The sequence below is a fragment of the Tiliqua scincoides genome, chromosome 2 (assembly GCF_035046505.1).
Source record: "Tiliqua scincoides isolate rTilSci1 chromosome 2, rTilSci1.hap2, whole genome shotgun sequence".
In the NCBI taxonomy this organism is placed as follows: domain Eukaryota; kingdom Metazoa; phylum Chordata; class Lepidosauria; order Squamata; family Scincidae; genus Tiliqua; species Tiliqua scincoides.
The window spans coordinates 138,546,508-138,560,177 of record NC_089822.1 but is presented as its reverse complement, the minus strand read 5'-3'; the positions used below and the strand labels follow the sequence as shown (position 1 = coordinate 138,560,177).

General features: G+C 46.0%; 1 protein-coding gene across 1 annotated transcript; it reads left to right on the top strand.

Annotated features, from left to right (window-relative positions):
* The first annotated feature begins 10,860 nt into the window (after positions 1–10,860).
* Positions 10,861–11,145, top strand: SMIM36 (small integral membrane protein 36). Its single transcript, XM_066613923.1, has one exon. The coding sequence runs from the start codon at positions 10,861–10,863 to the stop codon at positions 11,143–11,145; it is 285 nt and encodes a 94-aa protein (XP_066470020.1).
* The last annotated feature ends 2,525 nt before the right edge of the window (positions 11,146–13,670 follow it).

Sequence of the window (13,670 nt, the reverse complement as noted above, 5' to 3'; positions counted from 1 at the left end):
TTTCCTAAGTGGGAGTGCATATGTTTCTCTCATTTGCGGGAAAAGGGCTTTACTTGAATATTACAGTACTACTTCTAAAGGCAAATGAGCTTCTGTTGCCACCTGCTGGCTCCCAGCATGCATTGCAGTTCACGTACAGCTGAACTGTTTAGATCTGGGTATCAAACTTGTTTCATACAGAGGGCTGACAGCTGAGGGCTGGAAACGACATCATTATGCAGAAAGTGACATCATTAATCAGAAAGTGACATCATTCAGCAGATGATGGCCAGAAAGAAGCACTTTGTTCTCACATAGGAACTCATTAGCTGCAAATGACAAAAGAGAAAATGTGCAAATCTTGTTCATATTTTCAGGATATAAGAGAACCAGTTATTACAGTGTGTGTTTGCATGAATAAATTGCTTCTGGGGACTGCATTAGTCCTGTGGGCCTTATGTTTGTCAAGACCATGTTCATATGATCTTGTAGCTTTGTGGGCTACTCAAGTACAAACAAGTCTCATTTGAAGTGGCCCTTAGTGTGAAAACTTGTAATTATTTATAGATATTATTTTTATTTAAAAGATTTGTAATTCAGTTTTCAGGGCAAATTCTCATAACTTTACCACCACGACCCCTGCATTGGTTTGGATAAGGCTTTTCCAGTTTCAAAAGTTCTGCACTGGAAGAATTAAGAGCAAATAGGTAAATAAGATTACATTAATGGCTACATGAAGTCTCCAGGTTGAGAGACAACATGCCTCTGAATCTCAATTGTAAGAGAGCAATGGTGAGCAAGAAGTCTGCCTCCCTCTCCTACTTGTGGGCTTTCCAGAGGTGGCAGCTGGGCCACTGTGAGAAAATGGAGGGTAAATTGATGGTCCTGTATTGTACTGAAGGTTGACTGTACTGGGCTAAACAGACCTGATGACGTATAATCCAGTTGCATATGTTATTTACTAAACCAGTGAGCACTCCCAGTTTCCAGAAGTTAATGCTGTGCAAGCCCACCTTGACAAAGCATTAAGAAAGTATTGTTTGTGTTCCTTGTTTTGCTAGGTAATAAGGTCCTGAGAGATTCAGAGACTTTCCCAAGATCATTCAGAAAAAGATGTGATGAAAACCAGACAGATTTCAGGCTTGCATGAAGCCTGTTCATTCTGGTATTTATTTAAGCCCTGAAATAACCATTTCATTAAAATGCATCTGTGATATTTCCCCGAATCTGCTTAATCCTTTCACTGTAAGCTGCTGTAATTTTGCTTCTGTGAAATGGGAACCTGCTGTAACATTGCCCACAGTTGCTGTTGAAGTTAACTCTTAGCTTTCGGTAGAAAACCTATCGAATTTGTTCTTCTCTTGACTGGAGTGTGGCCTCCAAGCCCCTACCCTCTTTGTATGTCTCAGTTTTGAGTTCAGGGACCAAATCACCATTTAATGCCTTGGAAACCTCTCCCTCTTCTTGCTGCATTAGCGCACAGTTGCATTTGACAGTCAGCCACTAACAATGGGGCCCATGCCTATTTTTTACCAAAGAAAGGCCAAGTTCAGAAAAGAAGCATATTTGTTACATTGTGCTGTGATGCTCAGTTGCTACCTGAAGGGAACAAGGAATGAGTCACATAGAGACTGATGACGTGAGACATTAGCAAGTGCATCAGAGAGATGTTTAGTAGTGGTTGTTCAATAGGGATTGGTTTTGTAGAAATCCTTGGTTCTATGAATTGACGTGGGTGGTCCTGGATAGCATTCTGTTCTTAAATGTTTTGATTTTTTGTAGATTTTGTTTTTTTCCCCCAAGGAAAAGTGCAGAAGGCAGTGTAATGTGTTTTTATTTTCAAATGTGCATTTTTATAAATTATAACTATGACTTATAATTCCCCCACCACCACCAAAAAAAAACCCAAAGAAAACTTCCCAGCACTGCCAGAGTTTTCAATTCATCCATGACGTCCTGACTGCTCCAGTTGGCGGCCAAGTAGGCAATTGGAATCGTTTACTAGCCAGCAGCACTGCTGATGCATGCTTTGGGGACGTATTTCTCATGGAGAAATGGATTCTACAAAGAACTGGATTCATGCTCAGGACTCACCTAAGACCCCTCAAGTGGGCCAGGACCCATCTAAAATGCTCAGGACCCACCCAAGACCCAACAGGTGCATAGGACCCACCTGAAATGCTCACTTCTGGTGAGTATTGACCCACCTGGGGATTTTTGGGTGAATCCTGAGCATTTCCGGTGGGTTCCGACCCTCTTGGTGGGTCTCAGGTGAATTCTAAGATTTCTGGTAGGTTCCAGCCCACCTTGTGGGTCTCGGGTGCGATCCACATTTCTGGTGGGTCTTGGATGGGTCCTGAGATTTCTGGTGGGTCTCCACCCACCTTGTGGGCCTCGGGTGGGTCCTGAACATTTCAGCCCACCTGATGGGTCTTGTATGGGTTCTGAGAATTTGTGGTGAGTCCCGGCCCACCTGGTGGGTCTCAGGTGGGTCCTGAGCATTTCTGATGGGTCTGAAACCATCTGGTGGGTCTTGGATGGGTCTGAACATTTTATCTGGGAACCATCTGGTGGTTCCCGGCCAACCTGGTGGGTTTTGTGCGAGTGCTGAGCATTTGTAGTGGGGCCCGTTTGGTGGGTCTTGGGCGGGTCCTCAGCATTTCAGGTGGGTCCTGGCTGACCTGTTGGGTCTTGGGCGGGTCCTGAGCATTTCCGGTGTGTCCCGGCCGACCTGGTGAATCTTGGGCGGGTCCTGAGCATTTCTGGTGGGTCCTGGTACTTTTTGTGGGCCTCTGGTGGGTCCTGAGCATTTCTGGTGGGTCACGGCCGACATGGTGTGTCTTGGGCAGGTCCTATTTGTGGTGGGTCCTAGCCCACCTGGTGTGTTTCTGGTGGGCCTTGAGCATTTCCTGTGGGTCCCAACCCACCTGGTGGGTCTCTGGTGGGCTCTGTACATTTCTGATGGGTTCTGACCCACCTTGTGGGTCTCAGGCAGGCTCTGAACATTTCCGGTGGGTCCCGACCCACTTGGTGGGATTCAGGCAGGCCCTTAGCCTTTCTGGTGGGTCCCGGCCCTTTTCGTGGGCCTCTGGCAGGTCCTGAGCATTTCTGGTGGGTTCCAACTCACCTGGTGGGTCTCATGCAGGTCCTGAGCATTTCTGGTGTGTCCTGATCCACCTGTTGGGTCTCTGGTGGGTCCTGATGCATCCACACCCACCTGGGTTTCATGAGGCCTTTCATGAGGGCAGTCTTTGGCAGGGAAATGGCACAAAGAGACAGTTAGTCTCCCTTCCTGCATAATGCGGTCTCCATCAGGATTCTGTGACCCCAGCTGTTTTTAGTTTTTTGAAAAAGAAGCATTTCCAATAGTAAGCAGGTCTCTTGAATTTGCATTCAGGTGGAGGTCCAGTTTGACCCTAAAGTGACAGTTTTAAATGCAGATTTTCTTACAGTGCCATTAACAGCGGAGATAAGTGGCAACCAGACAATGTCAGGCAGCTAATCTCATTCTGTCCTTTACCAATATCTTCAGGTATTGTCTTGCATCCAACACACTCAACTGTGGGTTGTCTTTGTTGCTATCCTTGTCTTTCACTTCCAGTTCAGCTTAGATGGATTTCTTTTTCTATATCCTCCAGCTATTCTTAGCAGACCCACTGCTACCTGGCAGCAAAAGCAGCTAAACCAATCAACCTATCTTGTTAAGAACAATGACCAACCCACCAGGTCAGCCAGGTGGATTGGTGTGATCACCTAGTCTCACTAGAGCTCTGTCACACTTTGGGGGAGCCACTTGGGTGCCGTTTGGGTTCCCAGGTAAGATTGATTTGAATGCTGCAGGATCAAGTTTCTGCACAATTTCAATTAATGGGGAACATTTTGTTTGCATTTGACAAATTTCCTGCCCGATCCCATCTGTGGATTTATGGCAGCAGGACGCTGTCCTGCTGTTTTAAATTGGCTGCCAGCAACATGCTGACTGTGCTGCCACCAGCCATTTCCAAGAATTGGAGCCCTGCTGCTGCAGTTGGTGACCTTAACTAGAATGGGTAAACCAGTGCAGGGTGTAGTTCATGCGGAGGGAGGGGGAATAATGGGGGATGGATCTGGGAGGAACCTGAAGTGGATCTGGCAGCAGTCGCGTATGCTGAATCTCATCCCCTCTAACTTCCTTGTCCCTTTTCTCTCCTTGGACATATGCCACCAAAATGACTGGCATATGTCTGAGGAGACTCATAGGTGATCGGGCAGCCTACTAGGAGGTAAGTAAGAATATTTTTACTTACCTCCTGCAGGCTGTCCAATCACACCCTCCCCCACGATAACAAGAAGCACAGCCTCTGTTGGCACAGCTGCATGCTATAATGTGACTGGGGGCTTTTGCATATTAAATAAAGAGTGGCTCCTAGTGCTCTCTTTAGATGTGTTTGCACCATCTACTAATTTTTCAGGAGGATCCCTGGCACCGTGCCCCTCCCCATCCACCATTCCTCCCTCCATCACCTGTTGTGCCTCTTTTAGACTGAGTTCCTTGGGGCAGGAACCAAATTTTCACTACTTTTATAAAGCATAATACACATTGAGGGTGTTAGCTACCTAACTGACTAAACTTGGTTCTTAGCTTATTTCAGGCCTACAAGCTGAGGCTTATTGCAAGGAACAGAAAATTCCCTTTAAGCTCCTACTGCTTGTTGATAATGCTCCAGGCCACCCTAGAGCTCTGACTGAGGGCCCAATCCTATACAGCTGTCCAGAGCTGAGGAAGCTGTGCCATCAGGGCATGTGCTACATCCTGCCATGGGTGGTAGTCATGGAGGCCTCCTCAAGGGAAAGTTTTTCCCTTAACCTTGGGGCTGAAATGTGGCTGCATTGGTGCTGGAAAGTTGAATAGGATTGGGCCCTGAGCCCTTCAAAGAAATTCAAATTGTCTTCCTGCCTGCAAACAACCTCATGGCTGATGCCAATGGGGTCAAGGAGTGATTTCAGCATTCAAATCTTATCTCAGGAAGACATTAGCAAAGGCTATAGCTGTATTAGACAATGATCTTTCTGAGGGAATCAAAGTGAAATAAATTAAAAGCTTTCTGGAAAGATTTTACTCTTTTGGACGGCATTAAAACAATTAGAGACACATGACAGAAAGTTATTAAAGTAAAAACTTTTAAAGGTGTTTGGAAGAGACTCATTCCCACACTAATGAGTGATTTTGAAGGTTTTGAGAACCCAGCAGAAAAAAATCACTTCAAATGTTGTCGACATGGCAAGGAAATTAGATGCCCAGTATGAAGATGTTACAGAATAGCTTGGCTCGCGTGCTGAACAGAGGCATTTATAGGCATGTGTAAATACAGCACATGTCCTGGGCGCCATCTGAAGGGGGGTGACACTGAAGGAGCTAGTAGGAATGAGGACAGCCAGACTGCGGGGCCCCTACCACCTCCTTTTGTTTCAGCAGTCCCCACAATCTGACCACTATCCTGTTCCTTTTCCTTTCGAGATTCTCACTGAGGAGAAGGAGTGGGGGTCAGGAATGGGTGTCATTTTTAACTTGTGAGCCATTTGTGAACAGGGAACCATTGGCATACAAATGGGAGGCTGTGGGCCCTGGGTGCCAAGTTGCAGGTGGGTGACACTACTGGTGACCAAAATTGCTAATATCACGGTTATTAAGGGCACAATCCTAACCCCTTATGTCAGTGCTTTCCAGCACTGGCGTAGCAGTGCCAATGGAACATGTGCTGCGTCCTGCAGTTGGGTGTCACTCACAGAGGCCTCCTCAAAGTAAGGGAATGTTTGTTCCCTGATTTCAGAGCTGCATTGCCCTTATGTCAGTGCTGGAAAGCACTGACATAAGAGGTTAGGATTGCGCCCTAAGAATAATACCATCATGTTATATACCATACAATGTGTAATTTACAGCAGAATGCAATGAAACAAACGGAAGTGAAATACCTCAATTGTATCAAAAGTTATGGCCAAAAAACAAGAAAACAAAAATATAACTGTCTTGTGTAACAAGAAGTAGATTTCCATAGTTCAAAATAGACCAATGAGACTGATTATTCAAAGAGGCAATGAGATGTTATTATGACACAGCATAGAACCAATAAGGTGTTAATGAAGTGACCAAAATTGTGTGGTTTTTAGGATAAATACCATCGTGTTACATACAATTAGATGTGTAATTTACAGCAGAATGCAGTGAAACAAGCAGCACTGAAATATATGTGTTTGTTGAAAAAGGGTATATACATTTTCTTAATGATAGTACTACTAATAATAGTTATTTCAGGATAAACGATTGTGTAAAGAAACCTTGAAGGAGTTTAAGGGAAATATTGCACTGTAGTTTTCCAGTGTTCTTAAATATTCTGTAGTTAAAGACTTCAGTTTCAGTTCTTGCCACTAGAGGGCCTAAGAATAAAGCACACCCCTTGCACCCTTTTACACAGTAATACCTCCACCTTTATGTACAGCAGCGGGTGCAAAGCACTTTCGTTTTGCAGGACATGCTTTGTGCCCACTTTTAGTGAACATTCCAAGCCTCGGGGAGCACTGTGGAGGGCTGTGCAGGGCTGTCCACACCTCCTGCAGCAGCCCCACCTACATAAAGTGAAAGCACCCCCCCCATTTGTCCCCCCTTAGTGACACAATCCTAGGAATCACATCCTCGCCCACAAAGGCTTACTGAAGGAGTAAAGCTCCGTCAAAGTTTGAGAAACACTGATGTACAGTAATACCACCAATAACATAGCCTCCGTTAGCACCGTTTCCTTTCAGTGTCTTTCTTCCTGGGTTGATTGACAGCTATTGTAGCTAATAGGAGTACATTCACTAAAGGAGTACACTGAAGTTTTCTTCAGTGATACCTCCTATAGTGCTGTTTCAGATAGCATTCAATGAGCCAGGAATGGATCCCTGGTATTACTGGAGGTATAACTGTACAGTGAGGTGTCAAACATAAGTCCCACAGGCCAGATGCGACCTCCCGGAAGCTCTTTATCCAACCCCCAGGCACTCCCAGCACCACCAACAGCTGCTCTGAGCTGTGCTGAGATGTCACTGCTAAAAGCGCAGCCCATGTGATAATTGAGCTCTCCCTTGTCTTTAAAATATGATCAAGGTTTGCATATTTTCTCTTCTGCCATTTGCAGCTGAGGAATTTCTAAGTGAGAAAAAGGTGCTTATTTCTGGCCATCATCTGCTTAATGACTTCACTTCCTGTTTAATGACATCACTTCCAGCACTCAGCAGTCATCATGAATGCTATTTGGCCCACTGGATGAAATGAGTTTGACAGTACTGGTTTAGGGCACAATCCTAACCCGCACTGGAGCAGGCAAGCCAAGAGGCTTGCGCTGCATCCAATGCGGGATTGCAGCGGGCAGCGGCTCAACCACAGGCAAGGGGAAGCTCTTCCCCTTACCCGTGGGTAAGGGCTGTGTGCCCCTATGGGTCTCCTCGGACCCGCGCCACCTCCGGAGGTGGCGCAAGTCAGAGGAGAGTGGAGCGGCTTGAAGCCGCTCTGCTCACCCCAGGGACAGCGTTGGGATCCGGAATAACTGCCAGGTCCCAGCCCCGCCCCTGGCTCCCTGCGCGCCCACCCTCCCCCTGCCCAGTAATGCCCCCTCCCACCCCCTCCCCACACCCCCCATGCCTACCTTTGCTGCTTGTGCCAGCACACTCGCGCCGGCACAAGCGGCGGTGCGGGAGCCGCAGTGGAAGCTCCTGCCTCCATCCGTACGTCGGTGCATCTGGATGCACTGACGTGGCTCCCACCTAAGGAGGTGCGAATGTGCTTTACGGCACATTTGCGACTCCTCCAGAGCACCTATGCCGGCATAAGTGCCGATTAGGATATCTCCCTAAGTGACTAATTTTTAAAAATAGTTTAAGTGAACCTTTATAACAAACGGTTGCTAAATCGTGTTACCCACCTTCCTTACTCATTTATTTGTACTATAAAAAACCCCCAAATGTATCAGTATTAATTAAATAATTCTATCTGCTGATACAGCTTGTGATGCCGATGAACCTCTGATGCTTTTGTTTGGTGCTGTCTATAAGTAGCTTTGCTTCAAGGTTCGTTCTTCTTTCTGAAGTCAATGATATTCAGTATTGAATCTATGAGACAGTCCACAAGCATGACTTTGTGGAACCAGTTGTCTCCAGAAGTAAAATAAGTGACCATCAGACATGAGAGGTGTGGCTTGGTGAAAGTACATTTCCTTTTCAGGGCTGAAACAACCTGAGCCTCACTCTCATTTACACTGAAGCCCTCCTCTGACCCTGCCCTTGCACTATAAAGCGGCTTATACTTACACCACCTCCAAAGCCCCCGACCTCTGCCAGGGACAAGAAAGTGATGCCATGTCACACCCCCACCACCACCACCTCAAGCCTGCAATCAGATTTGGAGCAGAAACTCTGTTTATCAGGCTCCTTGCCCATGTCAGCCTTCTGTTGGCTTGGTTTCAGGGATCATACTATTCCTTTGTCTGGCTGTCTCGGGCCCTCTGCTGTCTGGCTTGTTACAGCTGCAGTGCTGTTCTGCAAAGACAGTCTGGTGAGACAGGACAAATCATGTATTTTGAATAGGCTGCTATCCTACCAGTGCTTTGTTTGGCCTTCTGTGAGGGCCCTCGTCCACAGTCACGCACAAACCACAGGCTTTCCGGGAACTGTGCTGGAGCCTTGTTCCTCGAATCACTGTAAGAAACCACAGGCTTAAGTACTGTGACTGGCTCTTTGCCCACAGAACATAAAGAGACCTATTGGCTCTTTAGGCTATTTCCTGGTTCACACTGAGATGCCATTTTTAATGGCATTAATTTTACCATTGCATTTACCAAATGCCTTGGGCATTTGCTCCGGCATGGGAAAGGCAGGATATAATTTTTTGATATATAAATAAATCATCTGTGTTGACTATCTTTTTTTTCCTCTCTCTCTCTTTCTCTTTTTGTTCAGTGAAACTACCTTCCACATAATATGCACTGAGACAATGCACACACTTGTTGGGGAAGCAGAAAGAGAAGCACATTTTGGAAGTGAAAATTGTGTTGCTTGAGTCCTTGAAAAATACAGTTTTCCTGCCAAAACCACAATACATTGAAGGACAACTGGTGTACAGCCCAATACTACCTAAGGACCCAATCCTATGCAGTGTGTGCTGGTGTAAGGCACATTAGCAGTGGTTAACCAGTGCTGGAGCTGGCCAAGTATGAGCACACGCTGGGACAGAGCTAGTTGGATGCTGGTGATCTGCCGCCAGACATTCCGTGCAAAGTGCCTGGCAGTGGACAGGTAAGTTGGGGTGTGGGGGAAGGTGGGGAAGAGGTGTTCCCAGGGCGGGCGGAGGGTGGAGGAAAGTGTGGTGGGGAAGGGAGCAGTGCTGGAGGGGGCGGAATGGGGGATCTCAGCTCTGCCTGATCTGGAGCCCCATGTCAAGCCTTGTGGCCCAACAGGAGTCTTCTTTATTCTGTGCCACTAAATAGCTGGTGCAGAGTCGAGTAGCCACATTGTGGGGCCACTTATCTTACCCAAGGGAAGGGAACGAATATCCCCTTCTCCCGAAGAGGCATCGGGAGCCGCTAGTGGCTGCCTGGCATGCTCAGGATGCTACGGTAGCCATTTTTGGCGCTGCTGCAGCCTTTCGCCCTGGGAAGCTCAGGATTAGGTCCTAACCCCCCATGCATTGGTGCAGTGGTGATGCAGCCATTGTATCCCACAGGGAAGTTTTGGTTTCTGGAGGTCTCCTGGGGATAAGGGAACTTGCTCCCTTAGCCCAGGGTAAACCCTAGCAGCTGCTATGGGTCAATTCAGATCTGCACCAGTCTATTACTGGTGCAAGTTCGTGTTGACCTGTACAGGTGGATCACCACTGCCTCCAATCCTGCACTCTCCTGGGTCTGATCTGCCCATTCCCCGTCCCATCTCCTCCCTATTCTGCCCCCATCCCATTCTACCCTTGTATCAGTGGGCCTTCTGAGGTCTGCTGGTGCGCTCAGGCAGGCTCAGCTTTCAGCTTGCACAGGCATCCAGCGCTTTACAGCGCTTTTCAGCAGCCATTGCTGGTGGAATGTGCACTCAGCTGGCACAGCAGCTCAGTAGGATCAGGCTGCAAGCAACTGTGCATTTTGTATATGAAAATGCCTTACACCAAGTTCATCCATTGGTCCACCCAGCCTCACATTGGCAGCAGCTCTCTCGTGAAGTATCCTTCTCACCTTGGCACCTGAGATCCTTTCACTGGAGATGCCAGAATAGAACCTGAGACCTTTTATATGCATGTAACCTACGGCCCCTCTCTATTCTGTGCTCAAATTTCACCTTTCCCACATCAGAATAAAACACTTTCCTCTATGTGTTTTCTAGTCAATTTCTTACATGCATTTTTTGGATAACAAGTAAAGAAAGTATCAGAATATGAACCAGAGTATAATGTTCAATTGAAGGCTTCTTTATTGCATATGCCCACCAAGACTGGGGACGTAGAGGAACCTCCTACCATTTATAGTGACCATTTAAAATGATGGATATTGCAGTGCACTGAAACATTCAAATTTAGCTTCTGCCACTATTGGAACACAGTATTAAAAGAAGGAGCTTAAGTTATTAAACTGAGCAGCTTTAATCATGCAGTTCAGGGAGAGAAAAAATCCATTGCTTCAGGAGAGCAGAGGATTAAAGTATTTTTACCGCAAAGCCAATACATCTATCAGTTAGCTACTGCTCCACTAGTGTTTGTGTGTGTGTGTGTATATATCTGTATAGAGGGAGAGTGAGACAGAGGAAGAGTGAGAGAGGGGAGAAAGAGAGCGTAAGAGAGTGAGATGCAACTTTGGTTTGCTGAGATCCTGATAAATATTATGGGATCTGATGGATTTTTATTTGGAAATTGACCCAGTTACCTTGAACCTGATCATCCTGGTGGCTAGCTATGTCATCCTGCTTTTGGTGTTCCTAATATCTTGCGTGCTGTATGACTGTAGAGGGAAGGACCCCAGTAAGGAATACGCTCCAGAGATTCCAGCGGAAACCCAGCCTCCTATCCGGTTAGTGGTGATGCAGCAGGGAAATTCCAGTACCCGCTGGGGCAAAGGACTTGTTCCTGCTTATGAAAATTCTTCTGGTCCACCAGGGAAAAGGACTACAGTTGTTTAAGAAGTCCTTCAATTGTTCCTGAGTTCTTCTCTGAATGGTCTCCTCTGCTATGTTTACACCCTGTTTGCAAAAGGATCAAGTACCAAGGTAAGCCAAAATGGACAGCTTGCGTTTTCACGTGCTGCGGAGTGGGATGTTTCATCCTGAGATAGATCTTGTTTCCATATGGTGCTAGAGTTTTAACAAAGAGAGTGGGTCCTAGCTGTCATTCAAATTCCATGAATTTGTACAGTATACATTGTGTACATGTATCACATGCCACATGTATCTTTGGCAGATACATGCATAAATACAAAATGCAAACCAAAATACCAAACAAACCCTGAATTATGGGCAGCAGCAAGATATATTAAAATAAACTTACTGGTTTGGGGAAGAAAGAGGAGTTAAAAATTGTAATAGGCACAAGTAACAGGTTCAAAAGAAGCAAGCACAAACATTTTCCAGAGACTGTTTGTCTACTGCCAGGGGGAGGGAGGGCTAAATAATAAGGACCCAATCCTATCCAATTTTCCAGTGCCAGTGCAACTGTACCAATGGGGCATGCACTGCATCCTGTGGTGGTGCGGGGCAGTCATGGAGGCCTCCTCGAGTTCAAGGAATGTTTGTCCCCTTACCTTGGAGCTGCATTGTGGCTGCCCCAGTGCTGGAAAGTTGAATAGGATTGGGTCCCTAGTTGCTACTGAGGGTGCCAAAGACTGTGAAAAGTCTAAGGTGTTTGCAAAAATGTAAAAATTCTTTGCCAAGCAAGTGGAGAATAGAATGCAGGTCTCTCTTATGGCACAATCTCTGATAGGCCACTTCTAAAACTTGGCGACTACATTATTGTCATAATGGCTTGTAATCTGTTACAGACTTTTCCTCTATAAATCTGATCAATCCCCTTCTAAAGGCATCTAGGCCAGGTGTTATCTCACTGTCCTGTGGTAAGGAGATCCATAGATTAATTATGCTCTGAGTAAAGAAATATTTCCTTTTGCCTGTTCCAGCGCTACCGCCAATCAATTTTAGTGAATGAGCCATGGTTCTGTTATTGTGCAAGAGAGAAAAGAACTTCCTTCTATCCAGTCTATCCATCCCATGCGTAATTTTACGTGTTTCAATCATGTGTATCCCCCCCCAGGCACCTTTTTTCTACACTGGAGACCCCCAAATGCTGTAGCCTTTCCTTGTAAGGGAGGTGCCCCAGCCCACTTATTATTATGGCCACTCTCTTCTGCACCTTTTCCACTACCACTATATCCTTGTTGAGATGTGTAGAGCAGAAGTATCCTCCATTTTGCCCCGACACAGCTCCTTCTCTCTACTCAAACTTGCAACAGCTAAAGAGCTTTCATCAGTCTGAGAAGATCCATTGGAGACCATGTGGGAGTGGAGGTGGTTAAGTAAAACATTTTTTTTTATTCTTACCTCTCTGCTCCTGCATGGTCTCCAGGTGCCCTCACGATGCAGCAGAGCCCACGCTGATGCTGCGATGCTCTGCGGGCAACATTTTAATTAGGATTGGGCTGTGTGCCTTACTTTTATGGAGAGGGGGGAGTATTTACTTTAAAAACAAATACTTGTTTTGTAAGGTCAACAAAAGGACTATATAGCACCGCCTTGCAGAACAGAAAATTATTTCTAATTAGTTTCACAATATGTAGAATTTTCTGTCTAATGCTTTCATCATTTTTAATTCTGTTCCTAAAGATAATACATCAATGGTTTTCTTTCATTTGGAGAATCTACTTTTCCCTAGCCTCTTAAAATGAGTGAACTAAACTGAACTAAATTAAACTGTACTGCAGCTTGATCGTAATATTTACCATACCCTTCTCTGTATTCCTTAGTTAGGAACTGTAAGTGTTAATTTGTGTATTTACATAAAAATTCTTTGCATGCATTCCAGAGGGGCAGCCATGTTATTGTGTTACAGCAAAAACAGCAGAGAGCTTTGTAGCACCTGAAGGGCTATCACCTTTATTTCAGCAGAACTTCTTGTGGACTCATCCATGCTATGCATTGGATGAAGTGGACTGTAGTTCGTTAAAGCTGATGCCGAAATAAATTTGTTAGGTCTTCAGATTCCAGGGTCGGTGTGTGCCTTTGTGCTGCCTGAATTCCACCCTGAATGCTGCCTCTTTACATGTGCTCATGCACACATGTACTCCTTGTGAATGAGGGTAAGGTTAGGCAGGCAAACATGTAGGGACGCCCCATCCCCCCTTCTCTTTACTTACAAGATATGCAATGAACCAGCCTCCCTGCTCCACACTGCTTCTCTTCTCTTTGAAATGAAGAGAAGCAGGGGATGCTGGGAACCCTGCACCCCCTCCTCGTCTTCATTACAAAGAAGCAGCATGGAGGATGCACACAATGTTCATCAAAAGTAAAGGGAAGCAGGCAGGCTCCCAATTCTCTTGTCTACTTGATGCTTGCTTGGTGAGTAGATGGGGGAAATGATTTGGGCCCACAGATTATGGGTCTTCGTACATAGGTGAGTCCACCAGCTTTGACTCTGTAGGAAGCCACTGTTCCTGTCT

What these genes read in the sequence shown, in the direction of transcription:
- SMIM36 (XM_066613923.1), top strand. Translation starts at nt 10,861, where the DNA reads ATGGATTTTTATTTGGAAATTGACCCAGTTACCTTGAACCTGATCATC.